This window comes from Haliotis rufescens, unplaced genomic scaffold (genome assembly GCF_023055435.1).
Source record: "Haliotis rufescens isolate VD_foot unplaced genomic scaffold, xgHalRufe1.0.p SCAF_5, whole genome shotgun sequence".
Lineage (NCBI taxonomy): Eukaryota > Metazoa > Mollusca > Gastropoda > Lepetellida > Haliotidae > Haliotis > Haliotis rufescens.
In genome coordinates, this window is record NW_025964223.1 from 20,987,378 (window position 1) to 21,001,510 (window position 14,133).

General features: G+C 38.9%; 1 protein-coding gene across 2 annotated transcripts in view; it reads left to right on the top strand.

Annotated features, from left to right (window-relative positions):
* LOC124122990 (carbohydrate sulfotransferase 15-like) overlaps positions 1-13,393 on the top strand; it is a 50,378-nt gene extending 36,985 nt beyond the window's left edge. Inside the window, exons 2-9 of one of the 2 annotated variants that reach the window (XM_046486215.2) lie at positions 2,475-2,517; positions 7,268-7,495; positions 8,246-8,465; positions 11,296-11,421; positions 11,747-11,903; positions 12,552-12,702; positions 12,792-12,939; positions 13,122-13,393. In XM_046486215.2, coding sequence (XP_046342171.2) covers positions 2,475-2,517; positions 7,268-7,495; positions 8,246-8,465; positions 11,296-11,421; positions 11,747-11,903; positions 12,552-12,702; positions 12,792-12,939; positions 13,122-13,303 — 1,255 coding nt within the window. In that variant the 3' untranslated portion in view covers positions 13,304-13,393. Of the gene's footprint in view, positions 1-2,474; positions 2,518-5,077; positions 5,661-7,267; positions 7,496-8,245; positions 8,466-11,295; positions 11,422-11,746; positions 11,904-12,551; positions 12,703-12,791; positions 12,940-13,121 lie in introns of those variants that run through there. The other variant, XM_046486214.2, reaches the window with a different exon arrangement.
* Positions 13,394-14,133: the final 740 nt, after the last annotated feature.

Here is a 14,133-nt window from a genome sequence, read left to right on the forward strand (position 1 = left end):
AGGTGAGGTGAGGTGAAATTGGGTTGAACGTCCCGTCTAAGATTATTGCACTTATATAGCGATGTCCAGGTTTTCTAAGAGTATCTGTCACGTATTTGTTGAGTGCTTTTGGATCGTGTGATTTAGCCCCATGTGGCAACATTGAATTATTGAATCAGTATATTAATTCGTCTTTGTGACACATGTCCCTGTTAACGGGTATGGTGCTCTGCTAGACTGCAGGTTGTTTATAAGTACATGAAAAGTAGATATTGTAAGGAGTTTGGTACTATTATTTACAATAAAACTTTTGATGAGTTGCATAAACACAGCGGCAAACTCTTTGTTCTTCTGAATAAAATTACAATACAATATTTTCCCCAAAATAGTAAACACCCACTGGCATGTTTCAAACAGTATCTGAAAAATGTTTGTACTACTATGTGATTTATTGTATGTTTGTTTGTTTGTTTTTTGTTTGTTGTTTAACGCAATATTTCTGCAAAATGACGGCGGTGTGTTAATAATCGAGTCTGGACAAGACAATCCAGGAATTGACATCATGAGCATCGTTCTACACAAATGAGATACGATGACATCAACCAAGTCAGCGAGCCTCACCACAAGATCCCGCTAGTCCCCTTTTACGACAAGCACGGTTTGCTGAAGATCTATTCTAAGCCGGATCTTCCCGGGTGTACTCTGTGATTTAGCAGAGGCGGATCCTGGAGGGTTTAAATGAGGAGGGTCCAAATACACTACAATTTTGTAGTGTCACAGTCATGTTGATTCGAACTCTGGCAACTGCATATATAAACAATTCTACAAAGCTGCTACACGCGATTTGAGAAATTAGGCACCTGCCATTTATTACAGAAAGGGGACGAGGTGGAAGAGGTGGGATTGCAGTCACAGGTTTTTAAACACTAATGTACTGAAAATAATGATCCTCCCCAATGCTTGTAATATTTTTCGATGACCCTCCACATGTCCTTGTACATTTTGTTCATGACCCCCATGAAAAAGACATAATGCAAAATCACTTTATGTTTTATTAAACAATGTCATTTTTTTCATAACCCTCCCCATATATGTGTATTCGTTTTTATGACCCTCCCCTAAAGACTGTCAGATTTTTGGTGACTCTCCTCTTATTCCCTCTGACCCGCCCCTCCTTTACCAAACCACAGGTCCCTTCATTCTCAATAGTTTTACTTTTCCCATCATGGAACGTGGCGCTTTAGATGCCAACTTACCAAGCAACAATCAGTGTTAGAGGTCAACAGTGACAGTGATGTGACTACATGGAATTATTCCGATTCCGACATGATAGAATAAGATCAAGGTAGTGAATGAACTGTTCATGGCAAAGTCCTCTCTCGTAGTGGGAATCCAACTGATGTGTTATTTCGCACTCAAGCGCAAAGTAGAAATTGAAAGTCGAATAAGTATATGTCGTTGACTTCGCATTCACTGGAGTCTATTTTCGTCTGATGTTATGAAGTTGGGCCATGAAGAACATTCACTTGATAAAGTCATTGTTCTCCATAGTCATCAAAACTTTTGATGTTTAACCGAGAAAATGACTGTCCAGCTGATTCAGTAATAGCTTTCTCATGAAGGAAATTTATGTTCGTGGCAGTTTTAATATTATGACTTTCCACCACGGCATTGATTAATGATTGAATTTGATAGGTAAAAAAGTTGTATAAATTTTATAATTGATACCTCTATTAAATCAAGACTTTTCCTACAAAACCTCTGCATACGAATACACCGATAGAGTTCATATCGATCCATACATATACGGCTGCCGATCTCCCACCGGAGCGCTTACGGATGTTTGGGACGACGACGATTTTGAGATCAAATCGATACATTATTAACAATGGTACGTGTTCGCAAACAAGCGGTAACGTTCATACGGATATGCTCTCTCATTGCAACACACGATAATAAACGTGAAAAGGAAACATTGGAAAAATGTAACATAACCCTTTATTCATGGCATTTTGTTACGTATATTCGAAATAAGTACATTTAACCTATAATGCATTTACTTACACGAGGGCCCGACACTGTCTTGACAGAAGCGACTAGGCCTACACTGGCTACCGAGACAGTCCGGGTAACACTTGACAATTCATCTTTCAAACGCATCCTACTTCTCGGTTTCGAAATTATTTGTTTTAGATGGAAGCTTGAAAACTCAATACGCCGCTTCCAATTTCTAACTCAAGTACACAATTTTATGGGATGATTAATATGCCCCAATCTGTCACCATCTCTCACCATCTGTCACCAAGCTAGCATGCAGTAACGTACATTTATGGAGCAACGCAGACGCACATCAAGTTAAAGGACAGTTGTTACATTTTATGCGTGCGGACAGGCAAGTTTTAATATAAATCCATACTTTAAATTAAGCACAGGTTTTTACTAAAACTGTTAAATTGAAAACTGTATTACAGGATCATATACACACTGGTTTTCAGGTACACTACCCGTGTTAAACCCGGCTTTTCTCTCCCTCAAAAGGTATGTCATAGTGTTCTAGTGGTTGTTCTTGCTACATTAAGAAACGGTGCATCATGGTTCATGTTTTCATGAACATGTTAGATATTAGCATAAGTGTGCTATACAGATTATTCGTAATTTCACGTTTATTACACATGCCACAGTTTAACATGGATACCCCACTAAGACACAGAAAATGAATCCGAGGCGACCAGTTCTTGTTCTTTCCAATTAATATTGAGTGCCAGGCAAGGAAAAAACGAGTGCCATCTTTTAATGGTCTCAAGGCGGGCTCTCTATCCAATAGATCAGGGAATCGTTCGAGTAAGGTAAGTAGCGGCAGGGATTAAGTGAAAAAGTTATTCAGCTGGTGTCCCACGATCATATATATTCATTCCTGTAGATACAATCAATATATACAAACGCGCCGATAGCCAGATGTGTGGCTGAAAGGAATTATCACAGATAATAAGGTATTTAAAAATCAATATAGTTTGATTAAATCTTATAGTTTCGTGACCAGGGAGTGATATGGTGTAGTATGTTGATCGGTATATTTTTGTCCTGACAAATAAGGTTTTGCAGAAAGCATCAAAAAGGAATTAACTCAAATAAAACAAGAAAGAACTGTCATGTAAGCATTGATTACAGTGTTGGTTAAATGCACTTGGTCACATTTCTGCTGGGGATTATGGCAGTTTTTCTTTGCAGAATTATGAATTTGAATTTTTTTATTATTCTCATATTTGGTGTATCTAAAACGGTATGTAAAACGGCATACCCCTGAAACATATGTCGTCTTTAATTAAGATTCTCACCAAGAAATATGTTTTTACCTCCATTTGTTTTGAAAAAAAGGTTAAATTTGTTAATGGAGTGGATAAACAGACTGATTTAGTTCACGGTTCATAACTTCCAAAGTATTTAAGTTTCACACACACATATATATATATATATATATATATATATATATATATATATATATATATATATATATATATATATATATATATATATGTAGCCTACTTGACATGGATTATGATCAAATGATCAAACAGTACATTTGGCTTAAACTTGTTGATACAACCTATCTTGCTTAAGTTTAATGAAAAGGCATATTATATTTTTTTAAATGTTCAGTATACACTTGGGAACATGGGTTCGTATCTTCCTTTTTTGTCAACCCCCTCTCAAGCCAACCCACCCTTCTTCCAAAATACCTGAAACGCTCCTGATCATTTTTAAGTATGAACAATTTGATACTTGCCTCAAGTACACCTTCACTAAAACAAGTAATGGCACGTGATCAACCCCCGGCAGGCACTGCGCACGCATAAATGAAATGTGTCAATCATCAGATTAGTGTAATGAGTTGGCAAAAAGCGGTAAGCTAACCACGCGTACTACCAATAGAACCAGTTGAGAGCAATTGCCCTTCGTAAACAAGAATGTAGGCCGTAAACCCCCATGTTTCTCATTTTAGAAAGAGGGGCGGTGGGGGAGTCAAGTGGTTAAAGCATTCGCTCGTCACACACAAGACCCGGGTTCAATTCCCCACATGGATCCATTGTGTGAAGCTCATTTCGGGGAATCCCCCGCCGTGATAGTGCGGGAATTTTGATAAAAGAGGCATAAAACCATACTCACTCACCCACGCACCAAGTTTAAAGGACAAACGCCTCCGTAGTTTTAGATTTTGCAATTTATGAAATATAGAGTTGAAAATTGGCAGAACATTCGAGATTTTAAGGTTTCTATCTCCTAAAACATGTTACCGAAGTGGGAAGTGAGACGCGATGTAGAGCGTAGAGCATTCAATCTTTCCGAAACGGTGTACGGAAGTAAGAAGTTGGAAGCTTTTAAGCTTCTATTTTTCACAACTAAACTTAGAAAGAAACTTTTTGAAGTGTCACCCGGACCGAGACAATGACGTCTTCTGGTGCCGACAGTCGCCATTTCGTCACCCTCAACACCGGTGTAAATAGTCTCAGATTCGAAGGCACAATGCACCTATAAAAAAAAATAGTGCCCGAAATGATGCAATCGGTTTCAGAACACGCACAATAAAGCAAAAGATACACGAACCACCGTGTCAGAGCCAAAGCAGTCACATTTCATGCACATGCTGGCGTCGAATGCCATGAAATCATGAAACTGGCAGGCCACAATCCTTCATGTTATACTATGACGACTCGTCTTCAGGCTGGTTCCAATGGCAATAATGTTCGACCAGCTGGTATCTTACCAGTAAATCAACATGTTAATGTTGAGCAGCAGTTCTGGATTGTGTTCTGGTTCTTTTTTGTTGCAATATTTTAAAAACCACGGTGACTGTGACAATTATTTTGGAAGCCACTGACTGTTTAATGACAAATTCCTTGGAAAGAGGTCAAGTTTAACCACTTCCAAATTCAGGGATTGAGGGGGTCATTATTTTGTATTTATATACTTTACTTGGGGAAATTCTTATCTAGCTAATAAAATCAGTACAAATATGTTATTTAACTTGTTGTAACTGGCTTTGGGGTTCCCAATATACCATTTAGCAGCTACCTACCTATTGCCGTTCCGTGCCACCTTTGCCATTGCTAGTATGCAACTCAGATGACAGTGATAGGTTATCTAAGTTTGAAAGGAATGCGTCCTTGGACCGTAGCTCCTAATAACCTACATTGACATCCACACGGGATTTAAGCAACACCAGGTTTGATACTCATAAACACTGCACTTATGGCACTGCAATCCACCCCAGAATACACAACTTACTGGACAGGATAGGCTCGTTAAAGTATGGACAACCTGAGACGACCAGGCATCGAATCGATCTCAAAACCGCTAAGCCCTCACTACTGGCTTTACCATCAGAAGCTCTTCTTGGGGTGTTCGTACCTGGTTTGCCTATCACATGTCCTGACATTCCATTTTGATTTTTTTTAAACATATCAGACCGTGATCAAATGTTGTTTGTGTGGTGATCCGATGATTCATGATCACTCAGTGACTGGTGTCATCATGGGTTGCGACTTGTATCCAATGTTTCCAGATTCTGAAACACTTTACAGAAAAGCAAGCACAGCATATGAAGCTATCCATAGCATAGCCGCTATTTTGGACCTCGATCTTCGTGTAAGGGGCCATCTCAATAGGTGAAGGAGAAGGTGAAGGTGAGGGTGAAGTGAATTGGTACAAATTACCCAGTTAGTGATAGGAATCTTATTTTGATGATGTATTAACTCAAAGCACAAAGGTTGATTTTTGTGCAAATCCTCCCAGTAATGCAAAAGGTTTTAAGAGCATTCTCTTGAAATCAAACAAACTCAGTCTTCCCGGGAAAAGCAAAAAACTAAGAGTTTTAAATTCTTGAATAGAAAGAGGCCATAATGCCTGAATAATATGCAAACATTTATGAAAAAAAATATATTGAACCGTATACACGTTATGTTCCTGAAACCTACATTTAAATCATGCATGTTTTGTCTTGGAAGGGCAAGATCATTTATAGAAATATAACAGGAGCGGTCCCAACCCATCTTTTTCAGAATGCCTCCAAGCTCCTCTATCAGAATCCCGAGTGAGTGAGTTGTCTATTATAACGTCGCTTTGAACTGGGTTACAGTACTCCAATTATATCACGACGTGGCAGCTTCATGAGGGAGGAAACCTATCTCAGACGTTTAGCACTTTTGTGAAACCCACGAGCACGGGTATGGTGCTGACAAACCTAGAAGCAAAATGGAGGCATATACCATCATTTTCATAAACCATGAACAATTTGGACTATACCAAGACAGGTGACAGATGCCATTGTCTAATGCAGTACACCATAATGTTATGCCTCTACATCTACTATCCTAAAGTGAAGTTTTAAAGCATTCCCTGTTAAATGGCATCCCTTTTGGTTCATGTATCGTCAAATTCAAGTTGTAAATGCTCAAGATTTTGTGCACCTAGGCTTTTTAGTATGTCTGTTTCACACGTGCTGACATTGACCTCAGTTTGGAAATGATGTGATCTTTCATGAATTAACCCAAAATTCCCTCCTGAAAAACCGCGATGTTTCATAATGTGTCCGATAGTAACCTTGACTTGAGGAGGAGGTTATACAAAAGTTGATGCAATCGAGGCAGTGCCCTTGAGATGATTCATGAAAGTTAGATCAATTTTCACAAATACAATTATCGTGCACACAAGGTGTTTAGATGCCTAATTAATATTGAGTGACTTGATCTTCAGCTCCATCCAATTCCATGCAAGAACATTACAATGTATTACTCATATTACCTCAAATATCACATACGAACATGTATCTCTTTCAAGCAGGTAATTATGAAGTTCAAACGATGGAGGTTATTGATGCTGGGTCTCTGCCTTTCACTGTGGCAAGTGACTCGAATGGCATTCTCAGCGAATATAATGAAATCAGCAAGTATTTGTTTTCCGTTGGATATGTACATGTATCTCTTTCCAGCGGGGCACGGGTGGCCCAGTCGTCTAAGGTGCCGCGATTGACGCGATCCTTGGGCACGCCTGAAACCTATGATTGTGGGTTCGAATCCCGGTTCATCCCGATTATGTTTCTAGGTTTGTCAGCACCATACCCGTGCTCGTGGGTTTCACCGAAGTGGCAAACGTCTGAGACCTGCATCACTTCGGGCTTTCCTCCCACATTAAGCTGACACGCCGTGATATAACTGGAATACTGTTAAATGTGGCGTTAAACCCCAACTCACTCACTCACTCACTCACTCACTCACTCACTCACTCTTTCCAGCAAGTCACGATGAAGTTCAAGTTATGGATGTTAGTCATAATGGTTCTTTGTGTTTCACTGTGGCTTGTGACTCGGCATGGCATTCCAAGCGAATATAATGAAATCAGCAAGCACCCGTTTTCACATGGATATGTACCAGAATCAAACAGAGTAGACGACACGTCAGTGAAACTTGGCATTCAGTGTGTGGGAGCAGGACCAATTGAGGCAGAAGATCTGTTCTGTATGGCATGTAAAGGGTTTGCTTCGTTACTGCAATCACATGAGGAAACGTGTCGATGTTAAGAATTATGAGTTGTTTTGTACACCACATTGTCCACTTTCGCCATTATTGGCAATGTCACCATAGAAATTAGTGCGTGAGTGAGTGAGTGAGTTAAGTTTTAAGTCACATCGGCAATATTTCAGCCATATCGTGACTATCAAGGGTTAAATATAATACCCATAGAAATTATATTATCAAAATCTTTGATATATACATTTTACACGAATGTATTTTACCATACAATATTCTTAAGAGTATTACCTTGAGTTCATACTGTCTTCTCACACAATTAACAGTTGCATTCTTATTTAAGAGCTAAGTAATGTTTCTTTCCGGACAATGTCTCAAAATCAAGAAACTTTTGGCACACACATTGAACGTTAATTGAAGAGATGTATTTCTCTACCGGCTATATAAAGGACATTTAATGGCGGTTGTCAAATCATTGGTAGCGTGGTTAGAAATTAGAAGTTATGTTATCACTCCAAGCCCTTTTGATAGATAACATTTAATAGTCGAAATAAAGAGCAGTTGGTGATTTAGAAGAAAATCTTGTTGATAGGCCGAAGAAGTGTATGTTTCAGATTTGCAATGTTACTGGGTTTTCAATGTTCACAGTGTAATGTGCTGTGAGTCAACGAAGAGGATACCGCCTTTTGTGTTACAAAACATAAATGAAGTGCTGTTTTTTAATACTGAGTCTTATATCACAGGAAAGACCCCAATATCTGCCAGACTTTAAGAACCCCTGCTGGTTCGCAAAAGAAGACGGGAAGTTACGCCTCAAGTGTGTGCCTTACTTCCATCTTCTGGGTGTGTGCAAGTCGGGGACCACCGACCTCGCCTACCGCATAAGGGCCCATGAAGACGTGCTCGAATGCAATGATTGTCGCGGAAAGAAGGAATGTTTTTACTGGTGCCGCAGAAGATATGGTAATGAATCTATACTAATGATGTCATTACGTTAATACCACTGTAATTGTGTATGGATGAGTGAACGACTGAAAAAGATTTTAAGCACACTTACAAATGGGTAGTTACAGTATTCCAAGTCTATTTGCTCCCTCCTCAACTCAAATGTTGATATGGTCGTGTGCACACACTGTATTTATACCAGGTAGTTATGGGACAAGAATTATGCACACAGTGGTTGGATCCCGTTGGTCACCTTTTACGGCAAGCATGGGTTGCTGGAGATCAATACTACCCCGAAATATTCCGGGTCTACGAGCACAGTGGATACTCTGTTAGAAGTGATACTTCGTAGCAGTAAATAAAACAAAGTTGAAAGTGGTGCCCTTAAATGATCAATAAGGGGACATATAATAGGTACATACTATGTGTGTACATGTTTAATCCAAGCGTATTTCGAAATATAATGTACCATAGAGAACATGGTTTTACACCAAAGACAAATGTCAGAGGAAGAATAATCAGTAAAGAATATTTCCATTATGTTCGTTGCACAAGATAGAGCAGTAATTCACATGAAGAGTTACATATTGGTATACTGGTTTTACTGGCATACTTTATTCGTATTTTGCATGTCGTGATCCACAACACTCAGTATGAATTGAAGTGTAAACTTAATTTCAAAACGAAAGTGCAAAAGAACAAACCCTAAGCCATTTTTAAATCACCCTGCATAAATATGTCGGAGATACACAAATATTTATGACCATGTTCTCACAATGTATTGCTCCCTCATTTATTGCACATATAACTCCTTTTCTAGTCTGTCCTCCACAACCTAGAGAATACAAAGGCGCCCAACCCATGCCTAGATTGCCTCAGCTCTAGGAAATTAAACATTTCCTGGATTCCATTTAGATTATAGTTTTCTTTTGTGTATATATGTATTTTTGAAGATTATTTCTGAGACAAAATGTTAGACTACCCTTTGTCAATTAACGAACACACTTGCGACCTGAACCAGGACCCATGAGGCCAACATTGTAAAGTCACATTGCATGGATGGGAACTGAATTGATCACAGTTAATAAAACGTGTGTAACCAATTGGCTTCAAGATGCACATAACTAACTGATAATTAAGTAACGAAATAAAACTAGATGATTTGACCTTCATTAGGCCTATCTAAATTTATTGTGCTTAGGATCAACGAAAAATCCAACAAACATATTCCACAAACCTCAGTTTGAGCATCAGGGACCACTTGCACAAACCGATCTTAGCGCTAAGATGATCGTAACTCTCATACTTTAACATAGGCTTACAATAGTCTTAGCACTAAGATCGCTTTGTGCAAGTGGGCCCAAGTCTACATGTGTCCCATGTATTGTTTGTTTGGTGGATTTGGGTACCTTCGCGCACAAGTTTAAAAACGCAATCTGGCATCACGTCCTGTTTTGTCCACACCAACACTTCATCTGCTGCTACGTTTAATATCCCTTTCTTCAATTCCAAGTATCTGGGATCTCTCCAAACACTTCGTCTATTCAACTCAGTCCAGAAGTATTTGTGGCACTGTTTTCGAATCAACGAATTTCTGCATCTCGGAGGGACAACATTCCCTAACCACGATTGCCTGCGCATGGTTGACAAAGTATATATTCCAGAGAAGGACTCTCTGTGATGACGCCGTTTCTGTATTAAATTGTTGAAGTCAATTGACCAGGAAGATTGTCGAGACACTGACATTATGGCAGATGCTCGTCATTGATTGAGAATGCACTTTTGCCTTGAGCTCCAAGAACAGAAAATGTGTACATACCGAAGTAGTTGCAAGAGATCCGTGTAGAGAGCAACTTGAATAATCGTGATGAAAATATTGCTGAAGTCAATGTTCACGCGCATGACAGAATTAGTGTGAACAATTTCTTATCTGAACATCGTTTCGAAGTATGTAAGGCTGTCCGTGTTTTATCCGAGATCCCCATCTCAATTCTGTGAAATAATATGAAGTTTTCGTATCCCAGTTTCTCCTGCCTCTGTGGAAAAAAATCGTTTCCGAAGCAAAGCTACTCTGTCTAAGTCATTAATTAATTTATAGACTAGAGCCAATTGTTTTAAACTTAACACTATATTATGACATTTTTTTATTATCATTAAAAAACATTTTTTTAAATTTTACATTTTATTTAGTCCGCCCGCTCCCTTCTTAGTTGAGCTTGGAGATTAGAAACACGTGTGAAAAGTATGGGTGGCGATATGCAAATAATACTTGGCATGCCAGTGACCAATGACCCTCATCTCTGTTCCGCATAACATGCTGCTGTCTATTTTTAGACGTCTTATGCGTTGACGAATTTTGTGAGCTGTTTTTGTACTCATATGCACCGTGTGATAATGCTGGACCTGCATTACAGTTTTCGGTAAACAGTAATTTTACACCGACTTCAGTGACTTAAAGCAAGATTTTTCAGTTGCACATATGTCCGTTGCTTGTCTACGAATTACATGATCTGGGAACATTGTTTCGTGTTTGAATCCAAATTCTAATAAATTTGATTTTCGTATAGTTTCTGTATGGGCCGTATGTATAATACATGAAACAGTCTGGTCCATCGCAATTATGTGCTATAATAGTTTTCATGAAGGCCATGATTCTCAGGTATGAGAGAAAGTATCGCGTCACTCGGAATGTAATAACGTTATCAGTCTGATTTGTATAGACAGCAGAAAGCAGGAATAAACCAATGAATATCAGTAGTAGTTGTTGACACGATGGGAAATACAACATTGATTTGATGTGAAAAATAGAATAAATCATTGATATTTCAAATCGCTGACATTTCCACAGGTTATGAATGGTCCATGAAAGAGAGGACACCCTGCAACTTCAGCTGCTTTCAACATATGTTTGCTGACGCTGCGCAAAAGATAGAACAGACAACTACAGAAACAGGCTATCACAATATGATTACAGGTAAGTATACTTGACTATTTTTCATTAATCATTGGACAAATTGAAAATCCCAACCATCTCACGATAGGTCACAGGGGACGCAAAAGAAGAATAATTTACCTAAGCAGAGGATCCCACTGCCTCGTCCTTTACAGAAATAACGATTTGAATAAAATTATATTATTTGACTTAATCTACTCCCACCTTCAATCGATTTTCTTTTACGTATGACTTGTACTACAATTGTATTTTGATTGTTAATGTTAAATACATTAAAATGCAATGAGACAAACTTGCTGTTAAATAATAGCATTATGTTCCTTTATTGTTATCTTTATTCGTCCAGGTGACGCAACTCCATCAGATTTTAGCGATTTCCGAGGATGGCCAAAAATACCACAAAATGTAGGTTCAGAGAAACCAGTGGTTATGACACCCCATCTTATGAGACACGTGTATACAGATCCGAAGTTCATTCTCATCTTCAGAAATCCAACTGAAAGGTATCTACACACTGTATGTATGTTGTGTGTGCGCAAAATCTTGGTTACTTTTGTAACAGTCAGAAGAGAGATAAATGAGTTTGGGGAAAATGGTCGCATTGGCAGGGTGAGTGAAATTATTTGAATATCTAATTGTGTCTATCACATGCTCACAGTACTTATAAGAGCATTCAAATCGATATCAACCCGGGTATTTCTGGTCTTTGAGTTGATAATTTTGAAGGTCAAGGTCACACTTTAAAATACGCATATGAACATCTTATGACCAAATAAACTTGATATTTTAGTCAAGGGAAATCACGACACTACGTTTACATTACTCTTTAAAAATATTGACAATGGGCAAAAAAATAAAAAAATAATACTTCTTCACTGAAATATTTGAACATGTCCTTCACTTATGAACACGGAAGTTTGTAGAAACTTTTGTTTTCGTTTAAGTCTACAATTACTGAACGTATTACTCATGCCTCCTGGTTCATCTCTGTTTGATAATGATAAAGAACAATGCCATGATTATGAAAATGCTTTGTTGCTTATTTAAGTGCAATCTTACAAAATCTCTGTTCAAATACCCCGATATATCAAAGTGTTCACAGAGCTTGAAAATCGTATCCAAGTGAATTATGCCATGTGATATGATTGCAGGTTATATTCTGATTACACAATGCGGGGCGGAAGATCAGCTGTGGCTTTTCACGAAGCTGTGAGAAGAGATATCCAGACCGAGGAGACATGCATGAAGAACCACACGGTGGAACATTGTCTGTACAGCCTGGAGATAGCACGAACACTTCGGGTAGAAAAAGTTATTACATAAGTCTGAAGTACATTCACAGAACTGACGAAATGTTATCGCATATTACAATGGCTATTCTTCTTTCACAGACTCGGATCTTCTTAGGGTGCTATTCAGTGTACATGCGAGAATGGCTGAAAGTTTTTCCCAGAAACCAATTCCTTATTTTGCGAACAGAGGACCACGATGAAGATCCAAAATCTCAGTTAAGAAAAGTGTACAACTATTTGAAACTGAGTGAGTCTTTTTCTTTACGTTTCCATAAATATTCTTTCCCACTATTAACACAGAGCGAGTGATGGTAAGCTCCAGGAAAGGAGGTATAACGCATTCCTGTTTTATGTTTGAGACTTAGCACCATTACCTGTGCACATATTCCTCCTGCATCATAAATCATACCACGTTACACTGTATTTCAGATTATACTGAAGATTGGTTGAGTTTCATCGCCAATGTGCCTCATCAGCATGTATCTCAGAAGAAGATAAGACAGGGTCCTATGCTTGAAAAGACACGTGTTCTGCTGGACAATTTTTACAGCAGATACAAACAGGATTTGTCAAATATACTCCAGGATAAGAGATTTCTGTGGGTGACATAAAACCTGCTGAAAAGACATTAAATGTGGAGGATAAAACCAATGTGCAAATAGTTGGCAATTATAAGTAACTGGATATATCGTAAAATAAAATTTTACCAAACGATAACCAATTGCTTGCTTGCTTGCTTGCTTGCTTGCTTGCTTGCTTGCTTGCTTGAGAGAGAGAGAGAGAGAGAGAGAGAGAGAGAGAGAGAGAGAGAGAGAGAGAGAGAGTACATCGATGAATCGAGGCCAGGTGTCGCTTCCAGTAACAGAGTCTGGTTATCATATCTTCCTCATAACGTTTTTGTTTTTTGGGTTTTGAGTAACCATGGTAGTATAGTTGTGTTTCACCCTCCTGGCTCCCCACCCACCATGGAGCATCAACAAGGACGATGCCAAATGTCTCTGGGCCTCCAACAGGCGGCACCAAGGATACCAAGAGAGTATACTCAAGCAGAAACATTAGAAATAATTTACCACCAGATTGGCCCTGGGCTTTACGACTCTAGGCAAAATTGCAAATAAATCAACATATAAACATACATATTTGGTTTGAATACAATTTAAGCAGAAGTAAAATTTGCCAAATGAAAACTAAATTGGGTCAAATCTGTGCTGATAAAGATAACACACAGGGCTCGGCATGACCAGCAGATTGATAGGACCGGGCCCATCCTACCACACGTCTAGGCGAAGTAAGGGTCGAAGTGGTGTATTGGGCAAAATTCCTTGAACCAGTGCCCTCAACCACCAGACTCACGTCCTCCGCCGACACAGGGACGCAACCCACGGCAAACGGGTTGCCCGCTTCGGTCGCCTTTTCCGACTAGCAATGGGGTGCTGAGGAC